General features: G+C 48.3%; 1 protein-coding gene across 1 annotated transcript; it reads left to right on the top strand.

Annotated features, from left to right (window-relative positions):
* Positions 1-3,177: 3,177 nt before the first annotated feature.
* On the top strand, positions 3,178-6,887 carry LOC133921245 (aquaporin NIP2-1). Its single transcript, XM_062366050.1, has 5 exons — positions 3,178-3,456; positions 3,580-3,804; positions 5,626-5,820; positions 5,917-5,978; positions 6,327-6,887. Exons 1-5 carry the CDS (start codon positions 3,310-3,312, stop codon positions 6,583-6,585), a joined length of 888 nt encoding a protein of 295 aa, XP_062222034.1. The 5' UTR covers positions 3,178-3,309; the 3' UTR covers positions 6,586-6,887.
* The last annotated feature ends 11,089 nt before the right edge of the window (positions 6,888-17,976 follow it).

Genomic DNA, 17,976 nt, shown 5'->3' with positions numbered 1-17,976 from the left:
GGCGATGGGGCCAGCGGCTGGCGATCTCGGGCCCGTGCGCATGAGCGGTGGGAGCGAAAGGGAAAAGGTTTTAAAATTTTGTTTGGATTGGATTTCCTTGAAATGATTTTGATTTCAACATTGGTGAGATTTTGGGATGTTACATCAGGGGATGACTCTCTGCGCAAGTTGCGCTGGACGTAGGAAGCAGGTTGTGTCCAGTGCTCACTCATGACTAAAAGATGCGAGGGGGTCAGGGGTCAAGATGGTGGGTATTATGCAATGACGAATCGGGTTGCGCATTAAGAGTTAAAAGGCTTAAACGATTATGCATAATTGTAAGATAGTCTAAGCCTGTCAAAACACGTTACCTTCAAAATAGTTACAAGAACAAAAAAGGACCAGTGCAAGGGTCGAGATCCCGATAAACTTGAATGGCACGCAAGAGTATGATTGCTTCTGGGGCTTCACGACGCCACAGCGCCCCTCTGTAGACCAGCGGGATGGGGCCCCATTGGTTACCAACTACCTATCATGAAGTGATCGGTATTTAATGCCGGGCCAGTTGGAGGCCGACCCTTCGAACTGGACAGGACAGTCACTGTAGCTGACGTCCAGCCAAGCATTGTGGCCACATGCCACCAGGGTCACTGCCAAGGTTAGGTAAAGTCATCAGAGTAGGTGAAGGTTGACCCGAGTCTGAATAATGTTTTACTAGGCTAGCCATAGAGCCCGGTTGTACAGTGATGACTTGTATCTCTACCAACTTCACACATGTACACTTACACTCTGGATGGTAATATAGGTACTGACCAATGGCCACTACGCTAGGCCAAAGGGGATTTTTTCAGCACTTTAGGCATTCTCTTCCTCTTGACTTCTTCTCCAAGCTTGAGCCACGTTGTCCCGTCGAGCCTCGCTATCACCACTCATGGCAACCGCTGAGGTGGTTGCGACGCCACACTGTCTCTTGGCTCCGCCGTTGACTTCGCCTCCGACCATCGCCGTGTGGCTCCAGATTGTGTCACCTTCGTTGAGCCTCACCGCCATCACTCACTGCAACCGCCGAGGGGGTCACGGCGCCACGCCGCCCCTCGGCTCCGCTGTTGACTTTGCCTCTGACCACCGACGTGAGTCTCCAGACAGCGCACCTCCGTCGATCCTCGTCACCGCCACTAGCGGCAACTGGCGAGGGGGTCGCGGTGCCACACCGTCCCTCGGCTCCACCATCAACTTCACATCTGGCCACCATCGTAGGGCTCTAGACCGTGTCCACTATATCAAGCCTCGCCGTCGCCACTCGCGACAACTACTAAGGGGGTCCTGATGCCACGGCGTCCCTCGGCTTCACCATCAACTTCTCCTCTGGCCACCGCCGTGAGGCTCTAGACCGCATCCCCTTCGTCAAGCCTCACCATCACCACTCACGACAACCGTCGAGAGGGTCGTAGCACCATGCCATCCCTCGGCTCCACCATCGACTTCGCCTCCGGCTACCGTCATAGGCTCCAAACCACATTGTCTCTGTCGAGCAACGACGCTGCCTCTCGTGGCAACCGCCGAAGGGGTTGCCCCCTGCTCTGCCCCTTGGCTCCACTATCAACTTCACCTCTGACCACCTTCACATAGCTCCAAACTGCACTATCCCATAGAGCCTCTCCACCAACATCCCGGCCACTGGCTTCGGACTCCACCACCGAGACCAAAGCATGCGACCCCAGCGAACCTTGCGGTCAACGCTCCTAGCCGAACCCATCAGCGCTACAAGGACATGAAGTTGCTCGGGATATCCTAACTCGGGGGGTGGGGGTGGTGGGAGCTAGTTCTTTATGCATCCACTTGCCCCTTGGGACCTTGGAGCTAGCCGATGAGGAGAATATAGCAGCACACTATGACAATGATAATGCCTAAATTAGTATATCACAAATTAAAGTAACAACAGGTCCAAAATAATCTCATATATGTACATGATTGTGATATAGTCATAAGGCAGGCAGGAAGGTCTCTAATTTTTCCTCCTATTGCATAGACTCTCCTTTTCTCTCCTCCAATTCTCTCCTCCAAGGGCACGGCTCGTCTCTAAACTTGAGCCCTCTCGCCTCGAGCGTTTTTTCGTGCGCCAACACCCATGCAACAACACAAGTCGACGAAAAGTCAGACTACCTTCGAAGACAGTTAGAAGTTGTTTGTACATGAGGTACTACTGTCCCAACACGCACCTGAAAAGAGAAAGACAAATGTGAGAAGAGACATATCAGTTAGGAGCACGTAGAACTGGAAATTGCTGAAGTAACGAACAGGAGAGTTTCAGAAGTGGCAGTTTGTTCTTTTGTTTTTTGAAACCAGTGGCAGGTCAGTTTCGACAGTGACCATCAAGGTAGCATTGGCTCTCTGCTCACTCGACACATACTGAAGCATAGAGTAGTTAGGATAACTCCATATTGTAACGCGTTCTTCGCAAATAATTAACTGCTCATCGTTTGAATTCGATCACTGGACAAGGCGACCTGCAATTGAAAATTGTTCAGTTGCTGCAGCTCCATCGTTAATCTGGCAATGGCGGCAATGGCATGACGGGGACAACGGCTTCGACCAATGGTAACTTTTGGTACGGTTGTCCTAGTTGGCTCATGTGCGTCGATTGTACGAGCAGAATATGCAAAATGTCGACTTATACAAGTATGTCCGGCATGAGGACGTCAATGCCAAAATATCCATCCCTACAATAAAATTTCTTTCTTGGGATCGAGCTAGCTCCCCCCTCGCTCCCTATAATAAAATTTGTTCGTCACCGTATATGAGCGTCATGATCTCGACGTCGCTCTTTATCCAGCTGCATATGATAGACACTTGCGAATTTACAAGTACAATTATTTTACCTGCACACAGAGGTAATATTGTTTTATCTGCAATCACAGGTTGACGCAAATTCATGTCCTTATTCAGATTTCCAGAGCATATATAAACATGTGAGTTCATACATGTCGTCCAATGTCGATCCGACAACGTGTTCAAGGAGATTAAACTACCTGAATGCCATCTAAAAATTATTCGAGGAGCATTTGATCCTTGATTGATTAGAGAGCTGAAGGCCACTGTATCCTTTGTCGATCCGACAGGTAGGCCTAATTAAAAGGCAGTTTATACCTGCCACCTCTAGCTCAGAGCTCACTCCTTCAAGACTTCCTTCCCTCTCCCTATAAATACCTCCTGCTCATTGCCCCAAATAGCAAGCAAGCAAGAGAGCTCGATAGCTGTAAGCTTCTTCTTCCTCCTCTTCTTCCAAGTAGGAACTCACGTGTGCGCACGCACGTACGTAGCTCGTCGGAAATGTCCACCAACTCCAGATCAAACTCCAGGGCAAACTTCAACAACGAGATTCATGACATCTCCACGGTGCAGAACTCCACCATGCCCACCATGTACTACAGCGAACGATTACTGGCAGACTTCTTCCCTCCTCACCTCCTCAAGAAGGTGAGGCACATCGATGATATCATACAACTGCATCACCTGATTGATTTAACTTTTTTTTTTTTTTTGTTGGTTGAGTTGGGACTAATGCATGCTATCATGGCGCTCGTACTGCGCCTCGAACAGGTCGTGTCGGAGGTGGTGTCCACGTTCTTGCTGGTGTTCGTGACTTGCGGGGCGGCGGCGATCAGCGGCAGCGACCTGAACCGCATATCGCAGCTGGGGCAGTCGGTCGCCGGCGGGCTCATCGTGACGGTGATGATCTACGCCGTCGGTCACATCTCCGGCGCGCACATGAACCCCGCCGTCACGCTCGCGTTCGCCGTGTTCCGCCATTTCCCCTGGATTCAGGTACGCAAACGGTGCAGCAAGACTGCAAGCTTCTTGCGTCAAAACTGTGCGATAGCTAGCTATAGAATTCACTGTCTACAGTAACGTAAAAGAACACAGAAACAATTCTTTTGACTTTCTTGGGTTCTTCTTTCACTTTCTTTATATCTATTCGGCCAACAGACTAATGATTTGAGTGCCCATTTAATATAAGTTACATCGGAATATTTGTTATGTCACTTGGCTTGTCGTAGCTACAATATCGCAATTGCTTCCGTATTTTAGAACCATTTTAAAAGTACAAAAATCCAAACATTGGTTCTAGTCATGGCTAAGTATATCTGGATTTAAGTCTATTTGTTTGTGTTTCTGATTTTGGTTTTTTTAAAACCTGTATTTTCAACTTTTAGCTATTGACTTTTACAATAAATTAATTTATTAGCACATCACTCCTTAAAAAAACTACTCTTAATTAGCTTCTCAACTTTCAATTTATTTTTTTAGAAACAGACTTCTAATTATTAGAAATCACATTTTAACAATCATGTTTGTTTATACTTCTGACTTCTATAGTATAAAAGCCAGAAACAAAAGCTCAAATAAGCGAGCCCAATTTAGTCGCACATACTTATCAAGATGTTATCATTGGCCAAATTAGTCAGTTTTGTAAGGCGTATATACATGCCAAAGTATGCAGTTCAGCGTCTGGCCTTATTAGCCAAAAGAAAGTCGAAACGACAGGTCAGCAGTATATGCTCATGTGACTTGTTGTCCGAACCAACCAATCGCATATCTTTCATATTCATACACCAAAATGATGCAAGGCTAAAAAAAATGACGCCCGCGAGGAATTTAAGAATCTTCTTGTAGTAGCAATCACGGTCTCCTCACAAGTTCCTTTCCTCTGCCAATCTGATAGCGTAGCCGGAGCCTGGAGGCAAGCACGCATTAGCAACACGAATAATACTGAGTCCTGATAATAGGAAGCAGGCAGTACGTTGGGCACAGCATGTGAACACCGGCCGGTCCAAGCTCACATCAGACGAAACCAACGAAACCGCCGGTCATAAGTTTACTAGCATTTGCAGGGCGCGAAATGATGAAGCAACTTAGCCGGGGACACGCTAATTACTGCGACAGATGAGTTAGTGGTCACAAAGCATATGCATCACCGTCTGCAGACCGCAGGGGCAGGGGCAGGGGCGGATTCATGTTGCGAGCATATTGATTAAATTTTCGTTTTTCAGTAATTTATCATATGTATTAGTTCATGTAACACCTTACTAGTCTAGTAATTGAGTAGTCGGAGACATCATACTATTTTTGTTCTAAATCTATCACTGTGCACCAACCAGCCGGCTTAGAGCTCACGTCGCCTTCGAAGCACAGTCTGAGCGTTCTCGTGGCCCCGTGGTGCAAAGCTGCACGGGCAACTGCGGGTGCAACCTTTTGTCAGGGCCACGCGTGCGACGCAGGCGAGAGATGCGCGCGGTGAGGCATGTGCACATATATTCGGTCGGGATCTGCCGAAAACGGCAGCACGGCCGGCCTCTGGTCGGGCACCCTATTCCGGCCTCTGGCCTAGTTGCTGCCATATTCACCACGTACCACGACCGGTGAGGCTGACCCGAACCGATTCGATGCGCCGAGCGCTGCCGTGAGAGAGATCAACGCAGAAGTAGTACTCCTGTCTCACGTGCACTGCTGCTCTAGGCCCGTATCTAGCTAGAGGTCCAGGGTTAAAGAATAAGGACCAGCTTGTTTATATCTTTGGGACATGATATGCTGTTTCTCTTTGCTTGTTTATATCTTGCGTCGATGGTGACGTGTGCGTGCATGCAGGTCCCGTTCTACTGCGCGGCGCAGTTCACCGGCGCGATCTGCGCGTCGTTCGTGCTCAAGGCCGTGCTCCACCCCATCACCGTGATCGGCACCACCACGCCGACGGGGCCGCACTGGCACGCGCTGGTCATCGAGATCATCGTGACCTTCAACATGATGTTCGTCACCCTCGCCGTCGCCACGGACACGAGAGCGGTAAGCGATCACAGCCCACAAGTGGAGCAGAGCACTTCCCTGAGCTGTTTCTCTATGAAAACGTCCATTTCTGACGCTGTTTTCTTGTGGATGCAGGTGGGAGAGTTGGCTGGGTTGGCAGTTGGGTCCGCGGTTTGCATTACGTCCATCTTCGCAGGGTAAATACATACGCGCGAGCTTAGAAATTAACAACACGTACATGCCGGGCTATTTAATTCGTTAAAAAATCACGTTGAAACTTGGAGAGCTAAGTCTGATTTATGAACTACCAATTGCCACTTGGTAAACAAAAGCAAAATCCAAACATGATTACGCGTCAAGGATTCTTTAACACAACATGCAAATTTGAGTAGCACGCCAGCCCTGGCCTCCTGTTAGTTAATCTGACCACGTCCTGAACGATCAGATCGATCGAGCACGTCACACTGACACACAATAGATGGTAGCATGAATGAACGAATAATGAATCCAACTGAGACGCGAGGGAAACCGAGTGGTGGTTGCAGGGCAGTGTCAGGCGGATCGATGAACCCGGCGAGGACGCTGGGGCCGGCGCTGGCGAGCAACCTCTACACCGGCCTCTGGATCTACTTCCTGGGCCCCGTCCTCGGCACGCTCTCCGGGGCCTGGACCTACACCTACATCCGCTTCGAGGATGCACCCAGCAAGGACGCGCCGCAGAAGCTCTCCTCCTTCAAGCTTCGCCGCCTGCAGAGCCAGTCCGTCGCCGCCGACGAGGACGAGCTCGATCACATCCAAGTGTGATATATACAACTCCTCGCTCTATGTATCAGTACTAGGTAGTTATGTCCGAGTCACTGTGTGCCACTTCTTGTACTGATTGATCGATGCTCGCATGCATGCACTCCGGGTAGTGTAACGTCCGTGCGCACGTGTGGCGCGGTAGATGGCTCGCTCTCTTAACGTGCCAAAGAGCTGGAGCGTAATTTTGGGACGAACGGCGTGCGTGTGTGCAACCGGTCTTTACGGGCCAAGTGTGTATCTCTCCGTCAGTTCTTGTTCCAAAAGTTGTTCGTGCTGATATAAACATCGATCTGTGCCTTCCACACTGCTGCACGAGTCGCATCTCTGAATGAATGAGTGAGTGAGAGAATATTTCACCAATGATCGATGCTTTGAGCTCTGAATTCCTTGCAAGTTGCACTAATAAGAGAAATGGATGAGATGAACCATATGCTTAATTATTTTATTATTTCAAGATGGTCCTCGGGTGTAGCTTTCTCTTCCAGGCGATTTTATTCGATTAAAAACCGGCACCAAGTAAACAATTGGTGTTCTCTTGTCATTATCCAATCTAAAACAGCTTAAAGTGCATGCTCATTCGGTCATTCCTAATATACTACCATATCCGTAACAGATCGAAGAAGCATATACTCTGTGCTTTATGCCTCGCCTGTGTCATTTTCTTTTTGGTCTTGATACTCTTGCCTAATGCCTAACTTTACCTCCCGGTGCAAGGGATTAACGTAACTAGGCTACCATTTTGTTATCCAGCCGTCATTGTCCTTGAATGATTATTAAGAATGTAAACCTTGCTGAGAAAGGCAGATCACAAGCTTTTTAAAGAAGAAGAAAATAGAAAAAAAATCATGGATTCGAAACAGCAAGTAGCGGCTTAGATTATGCCATGTGTGTAACATGATATTTTCAAGCAAAATCATCATCGCCTCTTTCTAACAAGTTAGAGGCTCACAGATCACAATTTCGTAAAAGTGGGCTCTACATCTTTCGGTGAGACAGCATCACACAATCATGGTGATGTAACCAGTGCAACAAGCATAAGAAATGGTGTATGCGTTGTTCCTTGCATGCAAAAATCTTCAGGCATTTAAGTGATCAATTCCCCCAAGTGCCTTTCATATCCAACTTTGGGAATGTGAAAATAAGAATGCAGATATTCTGGCAAAAAAAATAAGAATGCAGATTTTTTTAGATAACGAAAGTACAGCAACTCCCAATCTCTGCACCAGAAGTGCACATGAAAAATAGTACGGTAATCACAAATGGAACCTAGCTAGAAGCCGCACCGTTCGCTCGTTTATGGACACGCATGGGATTCGAGGAAAAGATGACCACACAAAGCCGGCATTCTTGATTCCTCACGCTCCAAAGGGCTCGCACAGTAGCACTCACTTCAGACAAGAATACAACCACGCCCAACTGCCAAAAGCAATCACATAATGCCCCACAACCATCTTCCCTGGCATGGCCTCACGCCGCAGAACGCAGAAGCCAATCAGCAATCAGACGAGTCGTTGTTATATGTTCGGCATTCGCCATGGCAGGGTCCCAAGCATCTCAAAACAGTCGCTGGCCTCCGAGCCATCAGCGTAGGTTTGTGGCCATCGCTAACTGATTTCGCAGCCGGCCGGGACCCGCGCGCTCGGCACGGCCGGCCTACCATCTGTCCGTCCGTCGTCGTCGGCACTGAATTCATGCCAGTGCTGGAGAGAAAGGAGCTAGCATCATGGCGCGCAAAGAATCTAGACATTACAGTATTTGATTGGTTACCACACTTTTTACCGATATAAAATATGATTCGTGTACCATACTTTTTCTAGCTGCTACTACATGGCAGTGTTATGTTTACAGCGAGAAAACAATTTCATGTTTAAAATGCTTTTTCCAACTATACTAGTACATAGTATTGTTTAGTTTTCTATCTACTACTCTAAAATTTAAGTGTACTGATATTAACACAAAATTATACTGGTCTAATTTATGATACTCCCTCTGATACTAAATATAAATCTATTTAGATTTTTTTCTCGAATGCGCAAGAGAGCTACGTGTTATTATATTAAAAAAAATCAAAAATACAATACCATGCCAACGACCGAGTTAGTTTTGATCTAATTCGCGCCACAAGCATTAGTAAACGACCTAATCCGACGTAATCATTGTAACAGATCACGCAACCCCCTAGCTCCCCCATACACCATAACTAGGCCTCATTGAAGATCTTCCCCAATAGGCACGTCATATGTGGCTGATGGCCCTCAAATACACATCGATTCCGAAGCTTCCAGATAGACCACGTCCCTATTTAGATTTTTACAGTGCTGAAACTGAAAGACGTACCGGCCGTTTTGTTGCAACGGCCACGAAATCTCCTGCGTGCACGAGCGGCATAATCATGTCAATTTTTCGATAGGTGTCACGAAATCTCACAGCAAAAGTCATAGGAAGTGATCATATGGGGCATAATCTCCTCGCAGCTTCCGGACATTTGTCTATCGTCGCTTATGCTCTCCAAGCCGAAGCCATGGCGCTCTTTCAGGCAGTAAAAGAAGCGGCGAACTTTGGGATGACTCGGGTTATTTTTGAGACCGACTGCACTGTTCTTCAGAAGGCGGTAACTAGTTCCCACTATGATTCATCACCGTGTGGTACGATGTTCAAGGCAATAAGACATTTGTTAACCATGTCTTTTGTTTCCTACAAAGTATGTTTTTGCCCTAGAATTTGCAATAACGCAGCACATGTTTTAGCTGCTGTGGGTTTAAGTAGTGAGCGGGATGCCGAGATGTGGCAGGACCGCTTCCCAGACTATGCAATTCGTGTGGTTGCCGGCGATTCCGTCGCGCAGCAAGATTAATGGAAACTTGTGTTCCAGTTTAAAAAAAAAACAGGGACTACCGCGTGGTCTAAATCGGGTCATGACTCGGGACGTGGAAAAGCAGGCTTCCCCCTATCCAAGTGCTTACCAAGACCAGTTCCGACGATGCCCTTCCAACCGGCCGCCACCAGGAGCCTTACCTCCCATCAGTGCAATCGGCCGGCCACCCGGCGACACCTCACCGGCGCCGACATCTGACAGCCCGGCCCTCCTCGCCACTACGCCGAAAGACGCCACCCCACCTCGCCCGCTGGTGCACCGGGTCGCCGGCCGTCACCTCGACCGCTCGACGTACGCGCGCCTTCCCCCACCACAAAAAAAAAACCCCACACGGAAACGTGAGCCATCACATGGCCGGCCGGCCGCCCGCCCGCGCGTGCGCGTCAAGGACGCGGCGGACACGCGAAATCTCCGTCTCCGAGCCGAGCACTACCGCGCCAAGGCGTACGACGTGCCACACCGCGCGCGCACTAACCAGCCGTGCCCCCGTGATTTTCCCCCACGAGTGCACGTCCCCATCGCGGAGCGCGCGCGCGCGTGCGCGTGCGCGATCGGCCGGGTTAGATTTGTGCAGCTTTCGGATCGAGGTAACAAGCAGGATCGGCTAGCACAACATGATTGATGAGCAAGAAATTTTCATATGTCCTCATGCACATACGGCTTATCAGGATTATAAGACATTTACTTATGTGGAGATTTTTACTAAAGGTAGATGAAAAAAATTATATGCTATCTTATATTTACTAATTAGAGGTTCTTTTTGGTGTCTCCATGTTAATCCTAAAAAAATCTTAGAAATTCTCATAAAAAAACAAAACATCCAACCGTCGAATTGATTGATTAATTAACTGTAACCATGGATCAATAATGAAATAACATATAAGATTAAAAAACAAATCATAGAGTCCAGTCCTAAGACTACTTCTTGCCTTGCATTTCCTTTCTTTTTTTTATAGATATCCTTTGTCCAATAAGGTTACGTTAGCAAACTCCAACTTAGTTATGTTAGCAATCAACATATTTTTCCAAATCAATTAAAATATACCAATTAAATATACATGTAATCAAATATTACAAAATTAAAACAACAGAATGCAAACATATTACGGATTATCACATAAAAATAATATCAAAAAATTTATAATGGATTTCAAAAAAATAATATGAGATACGGTGATGACATTAAAAATAATAATAATTTTAAAAAATCAAGAAACAAATAAAAATCAATTTGCATAACACATAAAATGAAATTATAAATTAGATCTATTCACAAATAATAAACATGATTCCAATATTATGAAAAAAAAATTACATTTATATTTTACATTCTAATATTTAAATATAAATAGCTGATATATCTTAGCATATAACTATTATTAACATAAATATCTACAATTCAGCTGTAAGCTAAATTTCTAACCTATACAATCGCACATGTTAATATGCTAGTGAAGAATAATTAATAGATAGATAAGTATCACATAAGAGTGATGAGAGGTTGAGATAAACCATACCTCCGCATGTGCATACGAAATTGCAATTCTCCATGGTCGTCACTGAGTCCTCAGGCGCCTTTCGATCCGCAGTAGGAGATCTTTTCGGGCCATCCGTCACCAACTTTTTGACGGGTCTTTGGAGAAAGGGGACGCGGCTGTGCGCGATCACAAGCGCACTACGGCACCACAGATTCATCCATGTACATGCACAGCTCGGCAGCTCCTGTGTCCTGCCTGCGTTGGTATATTGCTTGTTTATACTGCCACGTATCTAGCGTCGCTTTGCACAGCATGCCATAAACACAAAATAATTGAGGCCTTTTGCTCGAAGACCAGAGCTGGAGGACGATCAGTGGTGGCTGGGATCCGGATTTATCTTAGGGAGTACTAATCTAATCTTTTTTCTGAAAGATCAGGAGTAACCTAATCTTCTGTAAAAGGCAGGGGACACAATAGCACACTCGCTACAAGACACGGTTTCCTTTGCTTTATCGCAGCTAGTAAGGTGCACTGTAAAGAGTCGCTAAAGAGGATTCAAACCTTCGTTACAAGAGACCGAGTACATGCATGCCATGAAGGTGCGGCCAGTCCTTTATTTAATGAATAATGAAAAATATCACTCCACCTTGCAGCTGGTGCATTCACAGGGCAGCTAGCGGCAGATAGCAGTTGCGTGATTCCTCAGCCCAAAAGCTTGATTTTTTTAGAGAATGGATAAGCCTCTAGTTTTTTCATTATAAATACATACAGCTAACAGTTAATTTTATAAAAATCGTGACCTATTAGCTAATATCATACGGAGAAGAAATAAAGTAAAAAGATTAAGAGTCATGAAACTTGTAATTTATAACTACATGACCACTCATGCTTAACAAAGAGCTTCATTGCCACCACCTCCAACATATGACAGATCGCCAAAAACTCTTTTCTTTGATCCTTCCTGTGTAGCGGCCTCCAAAATCTTAGCCAATAAATACCTCTAAAAAGTACCTGCATGAAAGATATTTTTTTTATGTAACACTGTATCATTATGACATAGCCAAATAGCCTAAAATATTACCGATATCCCAACTAAGATACTTCTATTTTTCTTAGCTCCTATCTCCCGTAACCAAGCACCAATCAAATATGACATATTCCTCGGTTTTTTAAACCCTAAGGCTATTCCGATTATATACCAGATAATCTTAGCTAAAGAATATTCAAAGAAAAGGTGATGGATAGTTTCATTATGATTAAAAAAGGAGACTTGGGGCTACCCTTCCAGTTTTTTTTCCAGATTATTTTTGGTCAAAATCATCCCACGTCCGATGTACCATAAGAAAACTTTTATTTTTAACGGGATCTTGAGTTGCCACAACCACTTATTTAGGGTGATAATGGGTTGGTTTAGCATTATTTTGTATGTCGATTGTACAGTAAATTGCCCTTTCCCATTTAGTTCCATTTGAAAATATAAGGCCTCCCGCTTCGTGGCCAGCTCTTGCAGGGACCTCTCGTAGGCCGTGCAGGCCATGGCCACATGGGTCTCCAGGAGCTTGCGGGCCTCCTCCAGCTGGCCCCTCTCCGCCGCGATGGCTACCTCAAGCCACCCGATGACCTCCCGAGCGCTCCCCAGCACCTCAAGGAGGGGTTCCGGGGCCTGGCTAGGGGATGGCCGAGAGCTGGATCCCCTCCACGCCTTTTCAGCAGAGGCGCTCGGGGACCCCGACGGCGGCCGCACCAGCGCCACCCTTGTCGCGACGGCCTCCCCTGAAACCGGTAGCTCCTCCCCAGTCAGAGTGCTCAGGGCATAGCCGGCCTTGCCTCTCAACTCAGGGCCAGGGGGAGGCCTCAGTTGCTTAGGAGACGCTCGGCTTCCTGAAGAGCCCTTGGGCGACCTGGAACGGGCAAAAATCAACCCCCAGCCAAAACATGGGCAAAACGAGCTCGAAGAAAAAAAGGGCTTACATGGTTTTTGGCCAGCGGTACCGCCATCGGGACTGCGGGATTTGGAATTCAGGGGCCTTCGGCCTGGGCTCCGGCCTTCTCCTCTTCAGGGGTGGGCTCTGGCCCCCAGGCCGTTGTGAACTGGTCCCAGCATCCACCCCAAGACCTGCTCCCGAGGGCTGGCCAGTTCGGCTACCGGTCATCGCGGCGCCAATCGTCGGCCGAGGGACTTGGCGCGGGGATGGCGGAGGTGATGGCGACGGAGAGGACGAGGATGGTAGGGCGATGGGCGACCGGGGGTGCTTCCCCTTGTCGCCCTGGCTTGGCGGTCTGCCATCGTCTGCGGCAGCACCCCGCCCTTCGTTGTCGTCTGCCCTGGGAATGTGCAGTGCCTTGGGGTCTCGACGCCCCATGCGTTCCGTCAGCCCCTGGGCGTCAAAGACCGGCATCGAATCCTGCAGAGCCGTCCGGCCCGGGTCTGAACAGAGCGCCAGGTCTTCATGTGGCAGGACCACCCGGGCGAGGTCTTCGACGCCGGTTATAACCTTGAGCAACGCCGCCAGGGCCCCCTCATCGAGGTTCCCGCCGTCGCATATACATATCCTCGTCACATCACGAGGCCCGGTGTACATCCAAGCGGGATGGACGCGTTCCCTCAAGGGGGCCAGCCGGCGGCGCAGGAAGTCAGCGACCACCATCAGCGAGGTGAGTCCCGCCCGGCGCAGATCTTCGATGCGGTTCAGTACTGGGCGCAGGCGGGCATCCTCCGCGGGAGCGAACTCCTAGACCCATTTGTTGGGCTCCGTCGACGATCGGGGTAGCAAAAGGCGGTCGTGGGGGCTGACGTCGATGTAGACTCAGTCACGGCGCCAGTCGTCCCACTTGTCACGCAGCACCTGCTGGATGTAGGCATCGTCGACACCCTCCCGCAGGAGAAAGTTGCAGCAGCCCACGACCTCCACATCATCCGATCCTTTCTTCTTCCCGACCGCTCGGAGGATGAAGAAGTGCTGGAACAGCGCCACAGACGGTGGCACCCCTACGAACATCTCGCAGAGGTGGGCAAAGACCGTCAGGATCACCACCGAATTCGGGTTCAGGTGGGCCAACTGGACGTTGTAGGTGTCCAGCACCTGCATGAAGAATGCCAAAAACTGCGGCACTAGACCGGCGGCCACGAAGGAGGCAAAGATGACGATCTACCCGGGCCCACGCGGGGCGGGCGGATGGGTGGCCGGCGTCACCACCGATGCTTCCCGCTGGCCAGCGGGGACCATAAGCTTCCGCACCTTCTCCACGCCCTCCTTGTTCAGGAGGCGGGATTTCGGTAGAATGGCGCCGACGTTTGACGCTTCCCGACGGCCACCTCCTGCCCTTGGCATTTTCAGGGGTGGGAAATGCGCTGGAAGTGGCTGGAGTCAAGGTGCACTGAAAGCTGAAGAGAGGCTCCCAGTGCTCAAGAATGGCAAAGGCAAGAATGACGATTAAGGAAGGCAACGGTCAGTTGCCTCTCCCCTTTTTATCGCTGGGAATTCAAACGCCTTATTTCTCGGCACAGTAAGCGAGACGTGTTTTCCTCGGTCCGCGCGGAAGCCTGGGCATCTCCCGCCTCATCATCACCTTCCTCGAAAGTCGAAAGGGCACGCGCCCTTTCGGCTCCTCTTAGGTTATACCAAGAGCTTGGGCCTAAAAATTGCAAGGTCCACAAAGATTTCAGCACCGGGCGACAGAAAGTCACGTGGCACCAATGCTGTGATCGGCCTCGAAGGAATAGGGCCCCACCCTCAGTCTCTAGTCCATCGCCTGCCGATGGGCCCGGGGGCTGCTATCGGTGATATGGGATCCGAGAGTTCCCGAGTCCCGAGGCCAGGACAACACGGTGCCACATGGCGCCTTCCCTCGGGGACCACCTCCTCGAGGGCCCAAGGAAAGCAAGGTCCGGGAGTGGGTGCTCAAGGTCAATGACTGGTGGCCCCCGAGTACCCAGAGAGCCCCGAGGACCCAAGGGAAGTAAGGTCTGGGAGTGGGTGCTCGGGGCCAAGAACAGTTGGTCCCCGAGCACCCGGCAAGTCCCATGCTGGTGGACTCCGCAGGGACTCCACGATGAGGTGTAAGTTGGTGGGAGGCCCGATGCCGCATTTAATGGGGAGCATGGTCGGTCACATCCAACCACTCTCCCCCACGCCTGCCATACTGAATACGCCAGTCCCTTTCACCGCCTGGCAGGAAGGCGTGGGCATAATTAATATGGCGGGTCCCATCGCATGTCCCCTCGTGGGGCCGTTGAAGAAAGACGGTTTGAAGATATCTTTGATGGGCACGAGGCTTACCACCCTGTCACATCAGACCGCGTTAGACCTATTCTGCCCAAACGGGCATGGGGTGCTCAGAAGCTGGCCGGTGGGCGCCCCTGCGCCTACTAAAGCTGGAACGCGAAGATCAATGGAACCATCTAAAGGATGTATTTTCAACCCTCTGTAACATCAACTGTAGACCAATTATGGTCACTTTCCATTTATTATTTACGGGAACTTGTGCTCTCGTTCTGAGCACTCCCTGAAGGGCCTCCCCCTGGTAGATAAAAGGGGGGAGCACTTTGGCAAAGGGGGACCGGAATCGATAGAGATCAAAAGGAAAAGAAATGGATAGAGATCCAGAAAAAGATAGACATCCTGTGAGGAATCGTCCAAACAGTATTCAAATTAACCATCAGGAGAATCATTATTCATAATCCAACCTCGACGATTAACCCGAATACCATTCCGGTAGTCCTGACATGTGTTTTGTACCCAAGGATCGAAACACATGCCTCCAACATAGTACATCACAACATAGCTTAATAAAGAGCAAGTAATAAATATTTATATTACAAATATTAAGCATGCAACTGATTCGAACAATTTATAACAAAAGCGAGCTAGGAGGAGACAAAAACCCTCAACTCCTAACTACCCAAAAATCTACGCAGCGGAAGAAAACTATACAACAAAAGGATATAGAGCCACATGCCTTTAGGATCCATACCAAAACACTGAGTTCGGAGTAGAGTGTGCTACTCCTGTCCGCCACCCTGATCGGCAGGCAAAAAGTAGCCAAACACCGCCTCTTCCTCGCCGACCTGTGAACCTGCATCAACTTAAGGGCAGCACCCTGAGTACGAAGGTACTCGCAAGTCTTACACAATATAGAGCACATATACATAGCTCGACTCCAAGGATCATGCATTAGCTAGTAGCAAGGATTAAACATGCGGTTAAGTAAATTAAAGTGGTAAGCAACCTATACATATGTGTGTGTAACTAACTTGACCAACATATATGAAACTACCCTGCATCACCAACTGAACATAAGTAATTGTAATCAACATGTGTATCAAAAGTATAAAAATTACCAACTCTGATCACTCCCACATAACCACCATGTCCATACCACCACCACAAACCCAAACCAAAAATCCACAACGAACCTCTACGACAGATACGGATGAAACAATAGCATGCTCATGACCGAGAGTGCGACAGTTCGAACTGTTTATACACCCTGCAGGGGATACTCCTGGACCCACATGACACGAGGACCATACGGCTTGTGCCACCCGCTAAAGTGCACACAAGGGGGTACCCGTGTCAACCTTTCCCAACCAGCCCCAACCGTGTGGGGCATGTATCGCTCGGCGCGGCGATACTAGAACTACTCCCAGAGCAAACTAGTACCTCTTACAAGCCCGTCTGCTCACACCGTCGATGTTCACGCCCACAAAGCCACAGCTGCAAATGTATTCGGCTCGGCTTACCATTAGATCAGCATGTGGTGAGTAAGGTAAGTGCTAAAGCCAACAATACCGACGGACGGCCTTAAACAATGCAAGCGGTCTATGGTGCTCGGGTTTCCTCTCCCGACCTACCCCCTAGACTTTCCACCGAGGCACACGACACCCCTAACACTGCCCACATCTCGTCTCATACTCACCACTCACCAACCATCTCGCCATCAGCATGCATTTGTAATCAATAGTAATCCCTATACTCGCGAACAACGGAAAACACCGTCGTTCGACTTCTATCGAAAAACCTAAGCATTGCTAAGCATGTATATCGTACTCGTACCTAGACGTAACACCATCTCTAGGCTACAAGGAAATTACTTAAACAATTGACCAAGGTAGAAAGATGCAATCGGCATAGGTTCTACCCAAGGGTACCCGACACATGCATACATACATAAGCATATTCATCAATTGAGACTTCCAAATTTGATATGGGTGAAATATGTTAGTTTCTTACCTTGATTCACTGGCTCACAAAGGTGGGATGCCTCCAGATTGCCCTCGCTCGTCGGGATCGTCGGTTCGGCGATCTCTAAAAAGGATCAACGCGTGCAATGCAATAAGTATGAATGAAGTGCAAATATATACCATAATATGCATATAATATATGAAATCATTTTTTCTAGATAGAACAAGTCATAAGGAAACTATAAAAATTGGATTAATCAATTTTAGACTTATGATTAATTAACGGTGAATTAATGAAAATTTAACCTAATTAATTAATCTCAGAAATTTAATTCATTATTTCATGGATGTAGATATTTTTAATAGGTATAGTAGGTTATTATGAAACCAAAAAAATTTGTTTTATAATTTTTGGAGCTATAGAGAATTTATTATGAATTTTACAAGTTTCAGCAAGCAGTAACTGTGCTGTCTGGGTATACAGCGGTCAGACCGCCGGAAACGTGGTTAGACTGCCCCCATGCAGAGGGTTTTGGCCCCTGGTGGTCTGACCAACCTTGGGATGGCGGTCAGACCGCTGGGAGTCGCTGGAGGCACTTTAGGAGCTCATCGGCGACGATTTCGGCGACATTTGGAGTGGTGACTCAGACCTAGAGCATTACATTGACTTCCTCTACCACATAGGATAACATGCATACGCCGAAATCGACCAAAACTCGGCTATTGCTCCTAATTCATCAAGAACTCATGAACTTCAAACCCCTAGCTCAAAATTCAAAATCCAACCATCCAAAAGGCGGATTCTTGCCATGGGAGTTTAGGGGACTCACCCAAAGGCCTTTACCGAGGTTGTG

The sequence above is a fragment of the Phragmites australis genome, chromosome 6, assembly GCF_958298935.1.
Source record: "Phragmites australis chromosome 6, lpPhrAust1.1, whole genome shotgun sequence".
In the NCBI taxonomy this organism is placed as follows: Eukaryota; Viridiplantae; Streptophyta; class Magnoliopsida; order Poales; family Poaceae; genus Phragmites; species Phragmites australis.
This window is presented reverse-complemented; position numbering and strand designations above follow the sequence as displayed.

What these genes read in the sequence shown, in the direction of transcription:
- LOC133921245 (XM_062366050.1), top strand. Translation starts at nt 3,310, where the DNA reads ATGTCCACCAACTCCAGATCAAACTCCAGGGCAAACTTCAACAACGAG. An exon ending in TCGCCACGGACACGAGAGCG is followed by an intron (nt 5,821 to 5,916) that starts GTAAGCGATCAC and finishes TTGTGGATGCAG; the next exon opens with GTGGGAGAGTTGGCTGGGTT. An exon ending in ATTACGTCCATCTTCGCAGG is followed by an intron (nt 5,979 to 6,326) that starts GTAAATACATAC and finishes TGGTGGTTGCAG; the next exon opens with GGCAGTGTCAGGCGGATCGA.